A 22763-nucleotide genomic window follows, 5' to 3' on the forward strand; every position below is an offset into this window, starting at 1 on the left:
AAGAAAAAGAAAAACTTCGTTAAAGATTTCGGGTCTTTGTCACCGTGGTGAGTGCCGTGATCGTCGACCGGGGTGTTCCCAAGCAACGGGGCTCTGGGGTCGATCGGTGCTCCGTCCTCATCTTGAACAGTGGAGCTGCGACGGAGAATAACTCGTCCTTTGATATTGCAACGCAATTTCGAATTCTCCCGAGACCGAACCCTTGGTCTTTTCGTCGCTGAATTACTAAAGTACGCTAAAGGATGTTACAAGGGATACATAAACGTACGGACTGGTACCAGCAGATTCACTACGTTTGTGGACAGCTTTTGGAACTTGTCATGACCATTAACCCTCAGATCAACGCTTTGGAGGACTGGGACCGTTTGGATGAATGAATGATAAACGTGAAGAAAAACGCACAACCACTTTTAGTCCAGTCTATGCTGCAAGAGGTGCTCCCCGTATTACGTGATGCTAATTTACATGAACCTCGTAAAAAAAGGAGCGCGAACAACCCTTAAACTCCATTGTGAACAAGTGCAAAGAGACAACCTCTTAAGCACCCTCACGTCTCCACTTAGGAACATACTTGCCGGGAGCACCGCTCGCCTTCAAGGGCTCCGCAGGAGGGACGTCCTTGTCATTCTCGAGACGACCGGATCCAGCCCCCTCGACAGTAGGGCGAGGGGCGGCAGCCCTGAGAGGAGGAGCGCTCCTCTCGGGGACGGCCGCAGGGGTGCTACCTCCAGAGGCGGCCTTGGCAGCCTCTCTGTCGCGCCAGCTGGGGCGGTTGCCGGTAAGGGGCAGGCGGGGAGGAGCAGCAGCTTCTGTCCTCTCCGCAGGGGGAGCAGCGGCACGAGGTCTCTCAGCAACGGGCTCGGCGGCAGCAGGCGCGGGAGCGGCGGTCTCTCCAGAGGCAGCCTTGGCGGCCTCGCGCTCTCTCCAGCTGGGACGGTTGCCAGCGAGGGCAATGCGGGGAGGAGCAGCAGCCTCGGTACGCTCCGCAGCCGCGGGGGGTCTGTAGGCAGAAGGGGTCGCGGCGAGCTTCTCCTTCTCGGCCTTGCGCCTGGCCATGGCCTCCTCCTCGCGCTGTTGCTGGCGGGCAGCAATCTCGCGCAGCTTCTCGCGCTCCTTCTCCTTCTCCTCCTTGAGACGCTGGAGCTCCTCCCTGCGAGCCTCCAGACGCTTCTTCTCTTCCTCCTTCTCCCTGGCGGCGCGCTCCTCAGCCTCGCGGAGTTGACGCTCACGCTCCTCACGCTCGCGCTTCTCACGGATCTTCTTCTCGCGGGCCTCCTTGCGGCGGGCGTTGATCTGCTTCTCCATCTCACGCTCGGCATCACGACGGCGCTTCTCGAACTCATCACGGCGACGCTCGTGCAGGTCAGACCTGAACGACTCGTAGTGGGGCATGAGGCGAGTAAGACGGTGCTTGAGCTCAACATCAGCCTTGTGCGTAAGCTCAGCCTCCTTGAGAGTCTGGGCCTTGGTACGCTCGTAGGCAGCGAGATCGCGCTCGCGCTGCTTGGCGTAGTCTTCGGGGAGCTTCTTAGCCTCCTCCTTCCTGAAGGCACGCTCGAGATGATCAAGACGCTTGCCGGTAATACGGAGCTTCTCGGAGACGGTGTTCTTTTCACGCTCGAGTTGCTGGAGCTTGATCATGCGGATCTTGTTGCTGTCAAGGGTCTCGATGTCCTCACCCTGGAGTTCTTCGAGCTTCATGTCCTTGAGCAGGGCTTCAACCTCCTTCCTCTTGATCTGCTCACGCTCGTTGGCAAGACGCTTCGCCTCGCGGAGCTTCTGCTCCTCGGCAAGACGGGCGGCCTCAGCCTGCTGGAGGGCCTGCTCCTGGAGCAGCTTCTTGCGGGCATTCTCCTTCTCCTTCTGGGCCTGAGCCTCAGAAGCCTTGTCCTTGCGCTTCTGAATGATCTCCTTGCGAGCAAGGACCTCCTGGTGCTCCTTCTCGGCTCCAGCCTTGGCACGAGCAAGGGCCTCATCACGAGCCTTGATGCGAGCCTCGTTAAAGCTAGGATCAATGTAGCGGCAGGTGGTGTAGAGGGCCTCAGCGAGGCGAGTGAGCTGAGAGCGCACAATCTGGGAGGGAGTGCTCTGGAGACGCTGGACAGAGCCAGTCTCGCTCTCGGCAGAGCCGGCAGAAGAACCGGCGTGGACAGCCTTGGCGGAAGAGAAGACATCAGCGTCGAAGCTAAGAACGCCAGTGGCGTGGTCCATGCGGATGGCAAGATCACCCTTCTTGTTGCCGTTCATGATGAACTTCTCAATGGTGCCGCGGGTGACCTGGAAAGGCTCGGGGAACTGAGCCAAGCTCTCGACGAACTCAAGGTCGACAGTCTCATACACCTGCGAAAGCTGCTGGAACAGGCGGGTGAGAATGACCTGCTGAAGAGGAAGGATGTACTTCTGCATCTCGGCATCGGCGCCAATCTCGGCAAGAATGGGGGAGATCTTTTGGCAAATGGAAAGAGGGTGGAAGTCGACCTCGAGGATGTTGTAAAGATCGCGAATCTGAGGCTGAGCGCGGCGGAGGAGCGACTTGGAAAGGGCATCACGGAAGAGACCAGCACGGGTAGGGGCCTGGGCCATGCCGAGCAAGTGGGTCAAACGAGAGTTCTTGTTCTTGCGGGCCTCGTCAAAGTCGACCATGGCACCGCGAGAGCGCGAGGTGCTGATGACGGGGATGGAGAGGGCGGAGAGAATGACGAAGGTGGCAGCCCTCTGGAGATCAGCATCGCTGCAAGCCGGGTTATCAGCCTTCTTGCTGTGGCCAGAAGCAATGAGAGCAGCAGACTGGCGCAAGAGGTTGTAGTAACGGGCCCAAGCAGCGGCGTGGAAGAGGTAGTTCTCGCCAACGAGGAAGATACGGGTGAGCTTCTCGTAGTAGTTGGCCATCATGACGTTCTTGGCGGGACGCTTGCTGAGGCTGAGGAGGGTGTGGATATCCTCAACACTGCGGAAAGCCTCCTGCCAGAGCTCGAGCTCGACAGCGACGTTGAGCTGCTGGAAACGGGTCTCAAGGTGACGCTGAAGAGTATCGGGGTCGTTCAGGTTGATAGCGTGCATCTGAGCCGAGTACTTGGCGGCGGTCTGGACATGGTTGCGGAGAAGCTCGCAAAGGCGGCGGAACTCGGTCTTGCGGGTGTACTTGAAGCAAAAGTCGAAAGCCTGCATGGCGGTGCTCTGGTAGAGAACCTCGAGGCGGGCATTGTTCCTGAGAATATCAAGAACAGTGCGGTAAGCCTCCCAAAGGAACTTCAGCCAAGGAGTGACGATAGCGCGGTCGGTACGGTCGCGAGACTGCTCACCGGAAACGGTAGCGAGCAGGATAGACTCGGGGGTCTCGCTGGCCTCGAGATCGTCGATGTTGGAGGTGGTGGCCTCGATGCTGGACTGGACCTCGTCGGCCTTGGCCTGGGCAGCGGTGACCTTCTCGGCGGCGAGCTCGATGAACTTCTTGAGAACCAACTCGATGGTGGCGACGTTGGTGTTCTGGGCGATGTTCTTGTACTGGTAGAGGGCGTCCTTGGCGAGCTTGCCCTTCTTCTGCTCGACGGAGAGCTCGACGAGGAGGAGCATGACGGGCTCCAGGGAGGCGATGGGGACATTGCGGGAGCGCTTCGAGGTGATGTGCTCGTGGAGCAGGGTCAAGGCGGCGGAGGCCTGGTTGACCCCGATGAGCTCGTGGGCGCGCTTGAGAACATTCTCAGGCTTCTGGTGAGGTGGGGGAGGCTGTTGATGGTCAGTAACGGTCACCAAGGGTCACAACACTCGACGACATTTGGAGGTGAGCGGGACAGGCGGGGAGCGGGGGTGGTCGAGGGTCGAGGGTCGAGGGGGGGTGAGGGCAGGGTGGGCGGTGATGAGGTAGGTGACGATGCAAAAGGAGGGGCAGAAGATAATATGAACTCGAAGCCATAACCATAAGGCTAGGCTGTGTTCCCAACTTACCATGATGGGCGACTCCTCTGCACTTGGCTAATCTAGAGGAGATATGGATAAAGTGGTGTTAGGGACGCGGCGCGCAAAGCAGCACGTAGATATGCTGGAGACTTTGGCTGAGGCTGCGCTGTCCAGGACGATTTTTTCGCCTCGTGGAGAAGTTCAGTTGCTAGGGTAGTCAGGCTCGATTTTGCTGAGGAGCACTTTGTGGGCTGGGATGATGCGGGACAGTCACGTGATGCAGCTTATAGAACCCGGTGCTGCGAGAACAACTCAGAGGCGGGAAGTGCAAGCTGTTTGGTCACACTCCTGTGGCAGTTGGGATTGATGGACATGATGATGCGATTGTTTTCTTGATATTGAATCAATCTGAAGTGAGGCTATTTTGCACAATGGTAGAGGGTTAGAATGTCGCAAAGGACAAGTGGGATGTTCTGCCATCTTTGCGACTGGTGCTGTCCAGTGTGGAAAGTGTGTGCGTGCGGCTGCCTTTTCTTTGTTCGTGCGCGAGTTCCCAGCCCGCTGGCGACGTTCTTTTCTGCCCGGCCACGGACCCCCGCCTTGCGTGACGGACCGTCGGCAGTCTTGCCAAGCTTCCTAACGGCTGTCATCGAGCACGTTGCTCTTCGAGGCTTGGAACTTGAACTGAACCTTGGTGAACCTCAGTCGAACCTTGACAAAGTACCTCTATGCCCAATTACTGCATATATATCTTTGGGTACTGCTGCTTCAAACGTGAGAGTTTATGTTCAGTCTCTCCCTATAAGTGAATATATACCCGCAACTGCATAAGATAAGACTTCGAGATCTGTATAACATGCAGAAACAGGGGATTCTCCTCTGTATCCTCGTCGTCCCACCCAAAGCGTTCAAGCGTCCATTCGGAGCAAGTGGGCATCCACCCACTTGCGCCATTCCCAATACCGACCGGAGATGCCTGTTGGAGCCGGGGTGGTTCCGCAAACATCAAAGGGGGGACGATAAAGTGGGGGCGGGCTTGGCGGGACCCGTCGTGTTCCATTCTGGCTGCTGCATTTGCCATTTGCTGCAGCATTTAGTGTACAGTATGCACAGCACCGACAGCCCGTCCAAGAGGTCGGTTGGTCGGGCTAATCCTGCCGGTGTCCCTATCCAGAAGGAGCTGCCCATCTTCAACGGCTTTCATCTTCCTTTTTTCCCAGATCTTGACTTCCAGTCTTCCAGAAGCTTGCACAATGTCAATCACAATGGCACGGATGGGGCTGGATAATAGGGAGGCCGGACATCCTGAATGCGGAGCTTGCGGTGATACCTGCTATCTTGCCTTGATACTAACTCGACTGCACCCATTCCGTCTACGGTCGTAGTTAGTGTTGAGTAATCTAACAAAACCTTGCTAAGCGACCCCCTGGTCCGTCTCATTTGCACCGGGCCCTTTTTTCCTCGTCGCCTTGGGTTGCTTTGGCCGCCCAGAAGAGGAGTGCAGCACCGAAGCGAACCAGCATTGCAGCAGTGCAAGTGCAGGTAAAAGCGCAGCACTGCAGCAGGCCAAGCAGGGGGAACTGGGGCATTGCACGGACTGCACCCACCTACCGAACCGTTCCCTTCAGGTTCTGTTGCGCTGCTACTGGCTCGATACAGGCTGCGCACTGACCACCGTCGCGGTCCGGGGCCCGCCAGTGCCTGCACTGAAGGAATGAAGGAACTTCCATCCAGATATGGGCGCCCCTTCTCTTCCTGTTAGGAATCGTCAATCGTGTGTCGGTCCAAAGCATTGGCATCGTTGTCCGCATTCCTCCATCTCTTCAATCAACTTTGGACAAGTCCATTATACGGCCGATAATCAATCGAATGCGCCTTCTCCGACCCTTCGCTTACAACCATCAACTGTCGACCTGACCTTTTCCTGCTGCGTGCCAGGAGGTTGCCACTTACCAAGAGTGTCCGGTACGTATTCGCGATTCCTGATCGTTCCATCTCAGCTTGCCGCAATTTCCAGTTGCTCCATCGCGGCCGTCGCCCTTCAGCTTCACGTTTGGCACCTCCGTCCGTCCCATTCGTAGCCGCCCATTCGCAAGCCGTTAGTAGCAAGGACAAAGGACCGCGGGAGAGGAGCCCGAACTTCAAACTATTTTTCCATCTCGCCCCGACTCGAGCAAGCACCAGCGCGACCCCGACGACCGACTGGAGTGATTGAATGGCGATTGAACGACGGCATCTGAACAACACGACTGACACGACATGTTTGAGCAGCTTAATTCCTATCGTTAAAGACCCACAGCGCCGCCGACCCCGAATTCCACTTGCGACCCATCTTCACCACAAAGCTTGTCCCACCAGTTCTCGGCTTTTGTCGCAGCACCATTGTCGCCCACGTCCCCGACGACACTCCAACACTCCTTTAATTCCTACCCCGGAGTCGAGGCTTCGACAAAATCCCCCAAAATGCCTCAGTACGCCTCTCGCGATGTCGGCGACCCGTCGCAAATCAAGAAGAACAAGCAGAGCATGGCCGACCTAAAACTCCGTCGATTGACCGAACTCAACAACCGACTACGTGAAGATTTGGAAAGGGAGAGGATTCCGGTCAGCCAGGCGGCCAAGAGGTGAGAACTAGCATTCGTTGTTGCTCAGTCGTTCGGCACATTTGCCGGTCGCAATTCAATGAGGCTGACAGTCGTTTCTTTTTCTCCATACAGCATAATCGCCTACTGCAACAGCACACGAGACTACATGGTACCAAGTGTTTGGGGGCCGGTGCCCAAGTCCGAAGATCCGTACTTGCCACAACAGAGCAGCGGGTGCTGCGTCGTCATGTAAACTTCGGACATGGAAAAGCTATGACATCAATGCGGCGACAAAAGGGAAGGATATTCGAACTACTCGGTCAATCACGGGCGTTCAGTTTCAGCTTTCCAACACAGCGTTTCCTACGAAAGTCTATTGGTGGGCGGACACCGTCGTTCGCAAGCGGGATTGGAGCCGGACGGAGTTGGTTTGGAAGGCCGAGAACGTTATCGGAGATTATGAGCGATCAGATGGCCATCACCGGAAGGGAAAGAGGTCGACATTCTTGCGGCTCATCCTTTTCGCCGCCTTTATCACGATACGTCAAACCGGGGAGAAAGGTTTTGAGGAGTGAAGACACGACGGCTGGCCTGACCATAATGCTTATTCAAATACCCCCATCCGTTACTTCGGATCTCACGGCAGGCAGGCTCGGCAGACTCTTCAGCATGTAATACCTTTTTATTTTTCTACTTTTTTTTCCTTTCTTTTTCGCTTCTTATTCCCCGGTTGTACTCTTTTTTACTCGGCCTTTCTCGATTCCCTTTTTTTGTCTTTTACATGTGTATATCCTGCTTCATGAAGCGCTTTCCGCGCGGCTTCCTCTTCTGGGTCTGGAAAGGAAGGGGCTTACGACATGAGAAGTGAGGCAAATGAAATGCACTAGACTATTCTACTCAACTGATGATATTTGGATGAAATGCATCAAAATAGCTCCAGTTTCCTCATTAACAAGGTACCAGATCCGATGTCCTGGTGAGCTTCAGTGTGGGAATGTCAGTTTGTGAATGCTGCAGTACGGTCATGGAACGGACAATATAAATGTCTGTTAGTGCACTTACGATTGGCGAATCTCCAAACGATAGTAGGAAGCAAGGTAATCCACATTAGATCGTGCTCTCAATGGCAAGGTCGGGTGTTGATGAACTGGAGGCGAGATGACGCACAGGCGATTCGGGGTGCGGAACCCGTCGGATGGAGCTGACTACAGCTCCGGGATTTGACTGTTTCGTGTGTGGACTTTTCCTCCATCACATGAACTCCCACTTACACGCCACCACCAGGAACCGACCAGAGTGACGGAAACACGCAAAGGCCACAACAATCTAGAGGCCTCCGTCTACGAAATTATATATATATCTCTCTCGTTGTTGATATAGCATTGCCCAGTACACACAAAGATGACGGACCAAACTCCTACTACTACCAGTGCCTCGACTCCAACTTTACTACCTCGCGTCACCATCCGCTTTTGTACGCAGTGCAAGTGGATGCTGAGGGCAGCTTATGTGAGTTTGACATTTTCTCTTAGACGCGATTAGTGGTTTTAAGATGTTCCAAGTCTCACTACTATCACTTATTCCCCTCTTTCTTATCGAGTTCTTTTTTCGCTTCCTTACTTTCGCTTCATCCTTCCCTGTACCCGTACCAGTCATCATCCACACCTCATCTCTCTACCACTCATTCATATCACCCATTACGCCCCATGAAATGATCACAGAACTCAAATACTAATTCCAACCAAAAAAAATACAGTACGCCCAAGAACTCCTCTCAACCTTCTCCACCTCCCTCGGCGAAGTCGCTCTCCAGCCCTCAACAGGCGGCACTTTTGTCGTGGACATTACTTACGCTGCCACTACCACCTCTACCTCTACTTCTGCCCAAAATTCCACTACTATGGAGGGTCAAACCCCCAGTGTTCAGCAAAAGACAATCTGGGACCGCAAAACAGACGGCGGCTTCCCCGAGACCAAGGAGCTCAAGAGGCGTGTGAGAGACGTGATTCAGCCAGAGAGAAATTTGGGGCATGTTGATCGGGATTATCATTCCAAGAAGCCCTCCTCTACTTCGCCGGAGGCTGCTGCTGAGATGGGAGCGGCCAAGGCTACGGAGGCTGCCCCTGCCCCTGCCCCGCAAAGTACCTCTAACAAGACGACGGAGTGTGCGGATTGCGATAATTGGATGACGGAGGAGACTTATAAGGGGGATTTTGAGGGGGGGCATGCTGGTGGGAGTGGGAGTGGGAGTGGGCAGCAGCAGAGCAAGGGTGAGACGGCGGGGGAGAGCGGAGAGAGCGAGAAGAGGACGACGGCTGATTCGAACTGGATGACTGAGGAGACTTATAAGGATTTGGAGGGGGGACAGTGAATGGGGGGAACGAATGTGGAAATGAATGAATGGATGGATGAATGGAAGACGGGGAGAGAGGATGAATGTCTGGTCTGGTTAGATGGCTGTGGTTTGGCTGGGTTGGGTTAGGTTAGGTTGGGTTAGGTTAGGTTGGGTTAGGACACTCTCCCCTCTTTGCATGAATACGAATATTGATTGGACCTTCTTCCAAACGTTCGATCAATTGTGTCTAAATGGCCAAAGCCTGGTTGGTAGTGAGTTATACTACTGCGTATATGTGATGACGATTCACATCGAGGATAGAATCAGGCTTGCGGCTGCTTTCTCTGGGAAGCCCTGGTGGCGAGTGAGTTCATGGGGAACGTCGAGAGCATGACTGGAGTCTGGGAGGAATGATATGGATGTATGAGGGAAGAAAAAACAGATGATGATCCTTTCACACGAGTATTATGCCTAGAACAGGGCAGATGAACCAGCTCGGCCATGTACCGGTGTCGGTTAGGAATACTATAGACCTTACATATATGCTCCTAGGTAGATACCGCCAAGTTCACAACGCAACTGTAGAAAGGGAAGATGAAGCAGTGATATCGGTTCACCACTGCATCACCCCTTCCCTTCAGACTTCGACTTGTACAAAGATTGTATTACTCAAGTGCGGTTATCAATATGCTTGTGTCGACACTCGGCAACTACAAAGATCTTGGAGCGATATGTACTACTAAAGCAAGATGTAGAGAAGAACAGCTATATGAGGCAATGTTGTTGGCAATAATATTTGTGAGAGCTCATGAACATGAGAGTATAATCAGTACACCTTAACTTCATATTTCCCCTTATCTGTATTCAGATAGATACATGACAAAAAAACAAACAGCACGCAACGAAGAAAACACAAACGGTAACGGAATCATAGAGATAAGACGAGTCGATCACTTGGAAAAGACATGAAACGAAAAGAAACTTTAAGCATAAAGTACGAAAACAAAACAGTAAAAGAAGGAAGATACGTAGACATCAGAGATATCTTCAGCCCTTGCCCAAACCCAACCCGAATCAATACTCCAGCCCCCTTCTCTTTCGTCCCTCTATCATCCGACCTTCCGACCTTCCGACCTTCCGACGAGCACGCTACGCTTCCCCTTCATGTTATTCGTCCCACCCATACATAGAGGTATGTTCAACGCACCATACAACTTAATCGACTTATTGGCTTCAACATCCCTTTCCCTATCCCGCCCCATCGTAACGTATACTCGTACTAATAAATATACAAATAATTCAACCACAGAACAACTCATATCTTAGGACCACTTTTGGCTCTCAAGTCACCGTAAACCACCACCTATTCAATTCCGTACAACGAGCCTAATCAATCAACCGACAACAAAAAGTCCCACGCGCTCCTATCCGTTAATCCGCCTGCCTCCTCTTTTTCGACCACAGCAACCTTTTCGCCCCATGAGAACAAGACGCAACTGTCCCAAAAAGCCGAGCCTGCCAAGCCGTTCTGTCTTCTCCACACTTATGTCTTAAACTTGATATCGTACTTCTTTTTCCCGTCCTGGTCTGTCCAATGCTGTTTGCTCTTGTATCCATCAGGGTGTTCTCACAATGGCAGAAAGGGACCAGGGCGCAGAGACAACCGCGGCCTTTCATCCCATCCTCTTCCTTCGGTTGCCATCCAAACGTTCCGTCCCACCCGTTTAATATGTTCGTAGCTTTACCTCTGCGATCGTGGCCTAGCCTTTTCCAGCATCCGGAAATATAAATGCCTAGGTTATGAGAGCTGTGGAGTGAGTGAGGTAGGTGAGGGCGGAAGGATTCTTCGACCGGGCCGATGAGCTCCCAGATCAAGACGAAGTCATGTCTGGACGCTGCTGCAATGTGGATGCCCCTCAAAATCGGACCGTAGATGGAAGAGAGCGGAGTGGCGAAACACAGCATATCGTAGTCAGAAGTGCTGGAGCGGATGCAAACGGACAAATTCTCGATACACTCTCTCATGAGGAATGACATATGCTTTGGGTAAAAAGCGAAACAAAACAACTAGTTTCCCCCCAAGACACACACTGCTTATCTATACCTTTCCTAGCAGGAGTAGTGACCAGACAAGAAAAAGAAAAGGTCGTTCGTTATTCATCCCCCCGAAATATAAAAAGATTCCCTTCCCTTCCTACCCTCCCGAGTTGTGTGGATACCGGACAGACGGAGAGACAGGACGGGTAGACGTGGCTTTCGTTTCGTTGGCGCGACAGGAGGGGCGAAGACCTCCCGAAAAGAAGTGGTCAGAATGGACGGCAGACGGGATGATGGTTGGGGGCCCTGGCGATCAAGAAACACGGAGGCGGTAGACAAGCTGGCGGTAAGATACTCATGTTTGTTGCGGGGGCGAAAGTATCAGGCGTTTATCGGCGGCCGAACCTAAAAAAAAACGGGGTTGTTCGTAAAAAAACTCTTCACTTGTGCTTCCTGGGGGTAATAATTTTGCTACTGCCTCCTTTGAGACTGGGAACGTACTTCTGTTTCTTCTCTGCGGGCTTGAGAATCTGCAAAGGGTGTTAGCAAGAGTGCAATGGTCTCGGGGCTTGGCAGGACAAGGAAAACGTACCTGGAAAGAGCAGAGCAAACTTTCGTCGACGCTCATCATAGCACCAGCGTTGTCGAATTCGCCGCAGTAGTTGGGGGCACTAAACAAAGTAACGAGCTGGCGCTTCGAGAAGAACTCGTATCCGTCCTCGACAACCTGGTGAGCACGGCAGATCAAATCCATGTCGTGTTTTTGAAGGAAGCGAGAAACGACATCCGGACCGAAGGTGAAGGAAACACCACGATCGTTTTCGCTCCAACCGGTAATGTCCTTATCGGGATCCGACCACAGGAGATCGCAAAGAAGACCGCAGTCAGGAATCTGGTATTTTTGTTAGCTTCTCAGGTTACGGCAATTTGCCTGAGCAAGCGGGAAACCCGTGCATGTATGGTGTAACGTACGTCAGTTGGTCGCATGACTCGGCGGATCTGCTCCATCGAGTTGAGATCCGGGCTCAAGCCACCGTGCATTGTGAAAATCTTCTCGTCGATGATGGCAGCGATCGGTAGGCAGTTGAAGCAGTCGGTGAAGGTCTTCCAAAGCTTGATGTTGTACCTGCGCTTGCACTCGTCGTAGAAACCATAGATACGGTTGATGGACGCGCACTCGTGGTTGCCACGAAGGATGAAGAAGTTCTCGGGGTACTTGATCTTGTAGGCGAGGAGCAGGCAGATGGTCTCGAGGGACTGCTTGCCACGATCGACGTAATCACCTAGGAAGAGGTAGTTGGCCTCGGGAGGGAAGCCACCGTACTCGAAGAGACGGAGGAGATCATAGTATTGACCGTGGATATCGCCGCAAATCTAGCAAGGTGGGGCACGACGTCAGCCGCAGAAGGGGCAGTATGGCGCACGACGAGGCCATGTAAAGGGATAACAATAAGGATATAATGCTTACCTTGATGGGAGCCTCGAGCTCAAGCAGGATGGGCTGAGAAATGAAGATTTCACGGGCCTTGGTGCAGAGATAGCGAATCTCGGCTTCCAGCAGCTGCACCTGCTTACCAGGCCGGCTGCCCCGCACTTCCAAGAGGCGGTCGATTATAGAGTCGAGATCGACTTCGGTATGGTCCGCCATTGCAAAATCCTCACCAACCGGAAAGATACCGCGCACAGGTTTTCGAAGTCACGGTAACGACCGACAGACCCCTACTAGTCGGATGGGACGGTCCTAAAAGAGCGGCACGCGTAAGGAGTAGAAAACTGGGGAAGATGCACTTCTGCAAGCTAGATGATTGATGAAAACGTTAGTACGTTGCCTATGACGACGCAAATTTTGATTGGGGTTTGCGGCACGCGATCGCGATGGCGGGAAAGTGAAGGAGGAGCGACGACCGGGCAGAGACTGGGAAGCGGCAATGTAACGGCAGTTGATTCAACTTACGCTCAGAAGCGATCCCAGCAAAAAGCGATTGTTGGAGTTTTTCGGAGAGGCGAACGCGTTCTCCTTGGGGATACAGCAAGCGGTAAAGTATTTTCTTGAGATAGGTATTCTTTCGGATACCGAATGTTGTATTTTTGTTTTAGTAAATCGTCACCGGGTTTGGCGGAGGTGCGAACGGTCTAGAGCAAGCGCAAGCAAATCTAGCGCAGCGTCGATCGGAGTTGCGAAGAAATCGGTCCGGTAGTACGCGGCGACAAGAGGGTTAGCAATGATGGAAAAAGGAGACGGGTCCAGAAGTCTCTGATCGTCCTTTGTGAGGTAACGTGGTTTTTTTTGTCGCCCGAACGGGCTGGGGCAAAACGCCGTGTCGTCGTCGAAAACCTGAGTCGAGAAGGTGTAGAAGGGGAGTTCAAGTGGTCCTGAGACTGCGGGATGGAGAGGCTGTCACTGCCACTGCCAAAACCACGGTCGGGGAAAACTGGTCGATGGACTGCCCGGGAGAGTGCAAAGTGCTGCAGTGAGGTGCAGTGCAGAGCGCTGGGCCGGTCGGAGGGTCGCTGGAAAAAGCTGCGTCTAATTGAGCGACAAAGGCCAAAAGACAGAGATGCCGAGAGATGATGCCTATGATGCTAGGACTTCTATCGCCAGGGGTGGGGTTGGAAATGCGCGTTCTTGTGGTTAAAGACGTCGCCCTGTTTTGGTTGGGATAGAAAGCGTCGGGAGAAAAAATCAACGTCGGTGGTGGTTGCTTGGAGACTTTTGGAGGAGAGGGACGAGCGCAGACACTTCCACTTGGCTGCCCGCTGCTGGGGGGTCCGGCCGAGGGATGGGCTAAGAGACTGGCGACTGGCGACTATTAGTTGGGCTATCTATTGGCTTGGGGCCACTGGGCCGATGGAGCAGCAAGATTCGCACGCACGCAACGCAACGCAACGCAACGGAACGCACAGGGCTCCAGACTACCTACTAGCAGAGCAGTGGGCAGGCAGGCAGGCTGGCAGGAAGGTCCAGGTCCAGGTTCGCGTTCATTTAAGGTCAGGTATCAATGAAACATCCGACGCGATGGCAGGCAAGAACAACCCTCACTCTAACTAAACATACTATAGCTGGAGGACGACCACAACAAGGACAAACTCAGATTGAAGTGAGCTTGGCGCCCGTTCTGAATCTCCGTCAGATCCTGGCCGAGCCCTCTTGCCCTTTCCAGTTGGGCCCTTCCCAACTTCCGTTGGCTCGAGAAAAATTGCATGCACTCGCCTCTGGGGGAAGCAGGTATGATGATGGGTCGGTCGATGTTGCTCACTAACGCGACTGGGTAGGAGTTGCGCTGCCTTCCCCCGCAGTTACGAGCAATTCTGTTAGTGAGAGCCCAGAACACCGGACCCTCCTTGGCGGGCCTAGGCCTGGGATTGGTTCGCCTAAGCCGCTCGCGATCCCGATGGATGGTGGATGTCACCTGGAACTTCCATCTCTTCCAACCCTCCAACTTCCTCCTCCCTGACTCTGAGTGTAGAGGTAGTGTGTAATACTTGCATGGTATGTACACGGTAACAGCAAAGACGGGAATGCCTTCTTGGTCGCCTTGTTGTTACTTTACACTAATATTCCGGCCGATTCTAGGGTTTGTCTTTTTGCTCGTTTCCCCCACCATCAGCATCAGGTTCCGCAGACGCAAAGATAGGCAGCCTGGCTCCCTGGCCTATGTCAGGCACAAGCACCTGGTATGCATGATTACAACAGCTCGAAACAAAGGGGTATAAAGACAGGTCGACAGGCAATCTGAGCTTCGAGCGACTCAGCCGCCGACGTGTATCCGCAAGAGCAGTGACAGGGGAGCTCGGCAGCAAATTGGCAAAGCCTCAGTCAGGCTGTCGAGAATCTTGGGGATCTCGGGGATCTACTCCTCTGCGGTCATAGGTGATGCTTAGCTGCATATCAAAACCTGAGATTCTGGTAACTCAAGGATGCCAGTTTCCGTCGAAAAGGAGGCCCTTTGGCAAAATTACCGGGTTGCTGAGAATTCGGTGCCTTGTCCACGTCGAACATAAGTTTCTTTGAACCACCATCACCACAACACCAGGGAGAACCTTTGATAGGTCCAAGTTGGGTAAGATCTTGGTCGGTTACGGCAAACGATACGTTGAGAAGAGAAATCACCATCATAATGGCATCAGAGCATGGGAACTTGCACCTTTTATCCCTTGGAGTCGTGGTTGGTCGCATTGGGTTGTCACCACGACGAGACACATCACACACACGAAACCAACGACTAGGCGCCACTAAGATATGTCTGAACATAAACCTTGGGTAACCTTCAGCTTGCACCTTGGCGCCAACGACGTCTGACCTACGACCTGGATCTCGGGGACTATAAATGTTTCGGCAATGTGTCGAGGTCTCCCTTGTCACTTTTAACCTCGTTGCCGCTCTCCTCAACTGTCCGGGTTACAACTCCGTTTCGTGACATGGGACGGCTCCTGATTTGCTCGGACAGGTCTCCCTTTTGTCTTGCTTGCTATGTCTGGGCATTCGTTCAGCCCAGAGTTTCTCAACATCAAACGCCTTCCAACGGCTGGCTTCCCGCAGTCTTCCAACCGCAGCTCATCATCCCAAGTGCATAGCCTGCCCCACCAAACAGTTCCAATTTGACGACCTCGTCAAACACGGCATCCGTCATCCGCTTCTGGAATCCAAGAGACTCGAGGCTTCAAGTGTTCCTTTCTGCTCTGCTGCTACAGCGGGGATCGACCCATCTGCCTTGCCATCGAGCTTGAATCAATGGGGGCCACCCAAAGCTCTATTCCGTCTTCCATTTTCGAGGATTAAAGTATCTTTTGTCTGCCACCCCGTCAGCATCCTCCCCTCTTAATTACCGGTCAAGACGGACTTTATACACACTGCATTCCAACGACTTGACCGGAACAGCTCTTTTGTCGTTCGTGTTGCCCCCCACAAGGCCTAGACTGCCCAGAGTGGCATGGCTTACTTTGTTCGGGTTACCACGGAAGGCGGGGCAGCCCCTCCATTAGGCGCCCCCCCTCCATCCCGTCCATTTCCCCCCCTCCAGCTCGAGACCCTCTCCTCCGCAATATGGAGCGCGCCCTCTCCCCCTCCTCAAAGCAGCCCCTCCTCCATCATCAACTGAACTGTGACCGGCACCGGGAGCCTGCTCAAAAAAAAGGTTCAAAAAGGGACGCTGTCCTACCACCACCACCCCTTGACTCGATTCCATGCCCCTCCATCCTATGCCTATGCTGTCATTGTGCGCAAGTTCCGATTTCCATTTGTCCAAATTCATTGCATTTCACTGCCCATCGCCCGTTGAGAATATCATCCACTGTCACATGACCAATTATGTGTGACTATCTTTTTGTTCATCTTTCCCAATGCTCCGAGACATAACTTACATAAGGTAACTTTTTTGGCTTGGTATGACAGAGTGGACCACACATCGCCAACGTTATAACGGAACATCCATCTACACTACTAGTGTATACGTACCATACCATTACCAGCTGTTAACGATGGGGAAGCCTGCTACAGAGAGTATGGATATGCACCCAGGGTTCATCCTCCCCATCCTCCCTCCTCCCCCAGACTTCCATCCATGAAACGATCTTCGCCCCCTTCCATCCACTCCATCTACTCATCTTGGCCATCCTATCTCATTGATCCATCCTCCTGTTATTATATGTCATGGGCCCACCAAGGTGATCCAACTAACTGCAAGTCATACATACCGGAAGGATGGGACCACGATCTCGTATGCAGAGCAGGCAATACTTGGCGGAGAAACAGAAAGAAACAAAAACAATCACCCAAGAACCTACGTACGTATGTAGGTTAGAGCACGTATGAAGAAGAGGGAAGAGAGAGAGACTGACATCACTCATGGTGTGGGTTAACTGAAACTACGAAGACCAATCTGACAGATCAGATCAGATCAGATTAACCTGCCTAGCTGTGCAACGAAAACAACTTATTTGCTTGGGTTGAGTAGGTCGACCTGAGTAAGGAAGGCCTGTCGACAACACGTCTGCATGTAGTTAGTGACCGCATCCCATTCAAGAACCCCGATGGATGATGGAAGATGCCGTGACAGGGTGGTCTAGACTACAAGTCGGCCTACTAGGCACATACCTACAGCAAGATGTCTAACATATTAACACCATTTCAAAGAACCTGATGGATGATAGTACAAGTGGCTGGCATATCCAGAGTATGGAGAGGGTATGTCGCGGCACCCGTGCAATCTTGGAAGAAGTGGAAGACGAGAGAGAGCATGATGATAGAGACTATATAGGCATACCTGTAGACGTTCGTTTCCTTAAAAGGTTGTGTACATCTGAAGTAAATAGTGAAGAGCACAACGAAGGTAGACTGACTGTCTTTAAAAACTTTTTTAAGTTACACAGCCTAGTCTAATTGTGTATGAAATACATTCAAATGTCAAGACTTCAAGCGTACTTCAGCCATAGATATCTATCTATATGCATGACACGAAGAATCGGGCTACGATGACATCGTATCGGCCTCCCAGGTAATGCAAGAAAATCACCGTACATAATCATGTATTTTTCTTTGGCTGCTCTTTTTTTTTTCTTAGTGACCTTGTTGCTTATGCCCGGATAACTATGACAGAAGTATGATAGCTTTGGACATCTAGAAAAAGAAGACAACGCAGTTAAATTCAACGCCGGTGGTGTAGATATTACTCCCAAGGAGAGGAGAAATACTGCTGCGCTGGAGAGAAATGGCACATGCGGCAGTAGAGGTAGTATGTGATAAACTATGATGTTGGCATATATATATAAATGAAGAGAGAGGCCAATGTCTCGAGTTTAAGGCATCGATACTCACGAACCGAAAAAAAAAAAAAAGAAACATACCACTCAAGAAAAGGCAGTACCCACGGGCTAGTACCCACGGGCTAGTACCCACGGGCTAGTGCCAACAAACACCGTGACAGAGCAAGCAGTGAAAGCTCATTCGCAGGGTAATACCGAAACAATATTGAATCTCTGTTTCACACCTCTTCGCCTGCCTTGGTTATCATGTTAAGAACACTGATCCGTCCATCCCCTTTGCCCTCCGCGCCTACTCCTGACCCATCCATCCCGTATCCCCCTCCGTTTGGCTATATAATACTCAAAGATGAAAACAAAACAAGTTAAAAACTTCCAAAAAAAAAAAAAAAAAAGCATACTCCGGTTGTGGAGAGGATAGAATCAAGACAACAGAAAACAAAAAAGGGAGGCGATTGCTGAGCCAACGAAACGCAAACCCCGTTCATGAAAAGCGCCGCGCCGCCGCCGCCGCCGCAGAGGTGGTTGATGTATCCGTACACAGTACGATGATGCTCCTCCAAAAGAACAGGTAAAGCAAACAAGGAGGAAGAGGATGATAGAATCGAAGAGAAAAAAAGAATATTTCCCGAATTAAATTTGGTAAAAAAAAAAAGAACACAACGTACGAGGAAAATCCAGCACCATATATCCATCAACTTCATCATAAACGATAAAACGCTGGCTCGCTCCCCCATGTCATGTCATGTCATGTCATCACCTCCTACCTCCTCCTCGCCGAAGTTCTAACACCTTTCCTAGCCCTCGCCGGGTTTGCCCTCTCCCTTCTCCTCGTCGTCATTGATGGTGCTGACAACGTAGCAGCAGCCGTATCAGCAACAGCAACAGTAGCAACAGCAGCATCCTTACTGCTGCTGGCGCCGCCCTCTACTGCTACTTCTTCCGGCAGAAGGGGGACAGAAACATGGTTAGGAGGCGTCGCCGTGAAGGTATCAGCTTCATCAACATCAAACTCGAGGTCCTTGAGGGCCTCGTCGTCCATGTCTGTAAGTTCCTCACTTAGACTTCGCACGGCTTCTCTGCCGGGCCACTGTTCTTCGATGACTGAGGTTCCTTCGATCTGGAAGCCGTGTAGGTAAGTGGGCACACCGCCCTCGGTGAGGATGTTGCTGGTGGGGTCGCGGCCGAAGCTGCCGTTGGACTGAGGTGGCGTGAGGGGCCCGGACTGTTGTTGAGGGTGTGAGAGCTGGGGGACATTTGCGGCGTGGTCGGGACCTTCGCCGGGTAAAGAGGGGGGAGTGCCGGAATCTTTGGTGGGTCCATCGGGAAGCTGAAGCTGTTGGGGGTCTTGCTTGTGATTCTCCTTCTCTTCTCCGCCAGTGACCGACTGGTTTGCTGACAGTGTGCCGTTGGTTTTTTGTGCGTCGTCGACCGATGAAGTGTTTACTTCTATGCTGCCCACATCTGCCTTCTTTTGAGAGGTGTCGACGTCCATCTCATCCGGTTCATCGTCGGCATTAGCGCCAGCGTCCACTTTGTCGTCCGCGTCCCCGTCACCCTCCCCGTCTGCCTCGCCGTCGCTCTGATCGGCTACGATGATCTGGCCGCCCTCTTCTGGAGCATCGGTCATTTCAACGTCCTCAGCCGCGACATCGTCATGGCTGGACACAGTGATTGTGGGTTGCCTGACTTCCAGGCTCGCGTCGAGCATACCTTCGAGTTCTTGATGGAGGGCATCGTAGGGTTTGCTGCAGATATCCGCCTCTGCTTGTAGTGCTGCTTCGAGGTATGGCTGGACCTGCTTCAATATCCTCTTGCCCATCTGCTTGCGTTTCTTAACTTCAGCATTGGCGCCGTGTTTCGTAGGTGAAGCATGCGATGGTTCGACATCTGGGTCTAAACCAGCATGCGGGTTCATTGCAGAGTTGATCTCAGCACTGATGACTTGGCAGAGATCGTGGGTGAACTGCAAAGTTGTGGTGTAGTAGCGCTTGTCCATTTTGTCCTGCAATTCGGACAAGCCCTTCGCAAAGACGTCCCTATCTGACCTATTCCCGTTTGTTAGCGCAAGATTCCTTTCGTGATAGCGGTTTAAGAGACGTACTGGACGGCCTTCTGGAGCACCGGTATCAACATCTCATAGACAGGGAAATAGCAGCTGTCCACGAAATCGCGCTCCATCTCGACTGCTTCAAGCTTGCTAGCCTCGCGCTGCACAATCTCTTCTGACAAGGCCTTGAGGTGTTCAAGGTCTTTCAACAATGTCCGCGCAAACTCAATCCGCCTAGCCAACCGTGTCTTGCCCGATGGTCCCATAGCTGCAAAGTTCCGTCTGGTCAACTCCATGGACGAGAATGTCTCCATCTGGAGCTGAAGTCGCTTCAACAAAGCAGCACCCCTGCGAGCTTCACGTTTGAGGGTCCAATAACGACAAGCCTCGGCGACAAAGTCCTTCCTCTTCAGGATAGTGAAGCGTGCTAGAGCGCTCTCCACTAGATCGTAGACTGCTTGTGGGATAATTGGCGCTCCAGATGGCAGCTTCCATATAGGCTTTCCTGGCTGGCCGTTCTTGTTCTCCCCCAGGACAGCAGAGACCTTGGCTCCCGTCATCTGTGATTCATCAGGGGGGTGTTCAGTGATGGCGTGCCGGTGGGTGGCTGCCAATTGCAGGGCTGAAGCTTGACTGTCGGCCCAAATACGGCCCTTCATGGCGCGTTTATAGAAGCGCTTGGCATCTTTCGTCGCCTGAACCACATCGTTCTCCTTCGCGTAGTCCTGAGGACAGTGTTTGTCGCAGTATGCTTTGAGCGGGAGACCGCCTTCCAACACTGCGAGAGCACCCTGGCTATTCTTCATCTTAAGATAGAGCCGACTTCGTCTGGCGCATGTGACGTGGAAAGCCTGGAAGCAGTTTTTGTTAGAGCACTGGATGCAGGCTCCCATCTTCTGATTGCAAATGTAGCACACGAGTTTCCACCTGTTCTTAGGGACCTTTTCCACTTCCATCACCGGCTCCATGAAGGTGTGATTCCCAAGTGACACTTCTGGAATCCACATGGCACACAGAAGATGTGCCCATTTTGACGAGTTTGTCTGCTTGAAAGCGCCGTCGGTATTTGGGCAGAAGATGCAGGTTGGAATACCACGCCCAATAAGCTGGCATTTTCGACATAGCCACTGGCCCTCTGGAATAAACGGTACACCGTAGCACTCTTGGTGTACTGCAAGATCGCAGCCATCACAGAAGACAATGGCATTGGTGTTTTCGCAGTCCCCATCATCGCAAATGGCGCACTTGCTATCCTGCTCCTCGCCGGTCTGCGGTTCGCCGTTAACTGCCGCTGCTGAGCTCGACCTTGGCCTATGAGTCTGTGGTGGTTTCGGATTTGGCTTTGGTATCCTCTTCTCTAGCGCATGCCACTCCTTCTCGATCTTTGTTATTGTGATTTCGAAGATTTCGCGGGTTATAGTGTCGAGGTTGGAGTCCTTGCGGCGCCTGTTGAGTGTCTCAAGCCACATATCATCTTGCTCATCCATGTCATATTCGACCCTGCCAACAGCCCCCGCCGAAGTGTGTGTAGCTTCACCGTTTGGTTGTGTGATGGTCGAAGGATCGATGTCTTCCTCGACGTTCGCATCCGTGGCCTTGATGAGTTTTCGATCTGACCGAATGAAGTTGTCGCTTTCCTGATAGCCCACGTTAGACATAGATTTGTCGACATATCGTGCTTGCCCGAAAGTTTTGCTCTCGAAAAGGGCTATTCGGTCGGTTTTCCGGTATGATGGTTGCTTGAGGTCCAGACGCTCTTTTGGCGTCTGGTTGTGGATCGGAAGCACCTTTGGTGTTTTTGGTGTGATGCCAAAGTCCAACGGACGGTTGGCATAGAGGGAAGACGATTCCCTCGTTGGTCGCAGTGGTCTACGCCTACTAGGTGTATCCGTGACCGAACCAACAAGTAGAGGTCTATCCTGCCCGCTTGGTGTTGCATTTGGTGCGTCCGTTGACGCTATGTTGTTGTTGGTACTCTTCGTAGGAGTAGTGGCGCCATTCTCTTGGCCACCCAGTTGTTGTTGTTGGACAGCAGGTGTTGGAGGTGCCTCCCTCAAGATACCGTCTACTTCGTCGGCTTGAAAGACCATGAAAGTTCCCTCAATATCCAGGTTTGGGTGAAACTCTTCCCACCCACGCTCCTCTCGGGGCTTGTAGCCTTCGCTCTGGACAACGGCCGCTACCACAGCGGCAGCCGAACTGTATTGCATATCATCGAGTTTGTCGCGGTTTACGGCGGTCCGTATCCTTGTACTTCGCTCTCGTTTCGGGAAAACGCTTGGGGAGGCATGGGCGGCGGATGTTCGTACTCTTGACGCGGAGCCCGATGGCTCGGCCGGTGTTTCGACGCCATCCTCATCAATGAAACGTCCGCCACCGCCGGGGCCGCCAGGAACGTATCGTCTCTTCTTAAGGGGTGGCTCGGTTGCCGGGGCGCCCGAGGCGTGTCTCTTGCTGCGGGAGGTGGTCGCAGAACCTCCGGCCCTCGAACGAGCCTTGGGCCTACTCTGAGGTCGCCGCCGCGGGGTTGATGGCACCGGGGCCATGGCTGCTTGATGGAGGAGCGATAAAGCTGATGGATAAGTCGAAGGTGACGGCTAAGTGATGGGTAGGCGGTGGTTAAAGGGGAATCACCGCGTCGGAGATGGTGGCTGAGGAATCACTCGAGACGGTCGGCGGTTCGGCTCGATCATTGGTGGAGGAAGCGTAGATACGCGACCGTGGGCTAGAAGACAGGAAACAGCGGTTGCGCGATGGTCAACGATGCGGGAAGCGTGAGGGAGTCCGGTAGGTTTGAAGACGTGACGTTCTGGAAAACGCGAGGCTCGAGTGACGGCTAGCCAATCAGCATGCCGCGGGCAAGGGTGGAACTGATGCCCCACCGGCTAGCTGCTTACGTAACGACAGCCGCACGCATGTCACGGGCCCTAAAATCGACAAGAACAGGGGGTTCCAGGGGCTGGGAGGGGCTTGCCGCTCGTTTCGGCCTAGCCTTTTGAGCTTAAATCCGTGTTGCAGCCTGCGTGCGTGGGTCATTTTCACTTCTGTCACCAAACGGTTTTGCACATTTCGATTCCTACAGGTAATCCCAACCACCCCA

The 22763-nt window shown here is 52.9% G+C and overlaps 6 protein-coding genes across 6 annotated transcripts; 2 read left to right on the forward strand and 4 right to left on the reverse strand.

The window, feature by feature from the left end:
• Positions 1 to 537: 537 nt before the first annotated feature.
• B0H65DRAFT_444409 (uncharacterized protein) lies at positions 538 to 3948 on the reverse strand (the record flags this gene model as incomplete). Its single annotated transcript, XM_062825682.1, has 2 exons — positions 538 to 3726; positions 3946 to 3948. 2 exons carry the CDS (start codon positions 3946 to 3948, stop codon positions 538 to 540), a joined length of 3192 nt encoding a protein of 1063 aa, XP_062679343.1.
• Positions 3949 to 6360: 2412 nt separating this feature from the next.
• Positions 6361 to 6735, forward strand: B0H65DRAFT_510546 (uncharacterized protein; the record flags this gene model as incomplete). The annotated part of the gene is made up of 2 exons (XM_062828410.1): positions 6361 to 6501; positions 6550 to 6735. 2 exons carry the CDS (start codon positions 6361 to 6363, stop codon positions 6733 to 6735), a joined length of 327 nt encoding a protein of 108 aa, XP_062679344.1.
• A 902-nt stretch (positions 6736 to 7637) lies between these two features.
• On the forward strand, positions 7638 to 8995 carry B0H65DRAFT_472247 (Rdx family-domain-containing protein). The gene is made up of 2 exons (XM_062827137.1): positions 7638 to 7991; positions 8239 to 8995. The coding sequence occupies exons 1-2, from the start codon at positions 7884 to 7886 to the stop codon at positions 8851 to 8853; spliced, it is 723 nt and encodes a 240-aa protein (XP_062679345.1). The 5' UTR covers positions 7638 to 7883; the 3' UTR covers positions 8854 to 8995.
• Positions 8996 to 10127: 1132 nt separating this feature from the next.
• Positions 10128 to 11132, reverse strand: B0H65DRAFT_258093 (uncharacterized protein). The gene has a single exon (XM_062822582.1). It carries the CDS (start codon positions 10852 to 10854, stop codon positions 10249 to 10251), a length of 606 nt encoding a protein of 201 aa, XP_062679346.1. The 5' UTR covers positions 10855 to 11132; the 3' UTR covers positions 10128 to 10248.
• A 162-nt stretch (positions 11133 to 11294) lies between these two features.
• B0H65DRAFT_431942 (Metallo-dependent phosphatase-like protein) lies at positions 11295 to 12502 on the reverse strand (the record flags this gene model as incomplete). The annotated part of the gene is made up of 4 exons (XM_062824970.1): positions 11295 to 11384; positions 11447 to 11746; positions 11827 to 12228; positions 12323 to 12502. The coding sequence occupies 4 exons, from the start codon at positions 12500 to 12502 to the stop codon at positions 11295 to 11297; spliced, it is 972 nt and encodes a 323-aa protein (XP_062679347.1).
• A 5506-nt stretch (positions 12503 to 18008) lies between these two features.
• Positions 18009 to 22474, reverse strand: B0H65DRAFT_472256 (uncharacterized protein). The gene is made up of 2 exons (XM_062827138.1): positions 19718 to 22474; positions 18009 to 19661 (listed from the first exon to the last, which is right to left on the reverse strand). The coding sequence occupies exons 1-2, from the start codon at positions 22207 to 22209 to the stop codon at positions 18377 to 18379; spliced, it is 3777 nt and encodes a 1258-aa protein (XP_062679348.1). The 5' UTR covers positions 22210 to 22474; the 3' UTR covers positions 18009 to 18376.
• Between the last annotated feature and the right edge of the window lie 289 nt (positions 22475 to 22763).

Source organism: Neurospora tetraspora, assembly GCF_033439725.1.
Source record: "Neurospora tetraspora strain CBS 560.94 chromosome Unknown B0H65scaffold_6, whole genome shotgun sequence".
Classification (NCBI taxonomy): Eukaryota; Fungi; Ascomycota; class Sordariomycetes; order Sordariales; family Sordariaceae; genus Neurospora; species Neurospora tetraspora.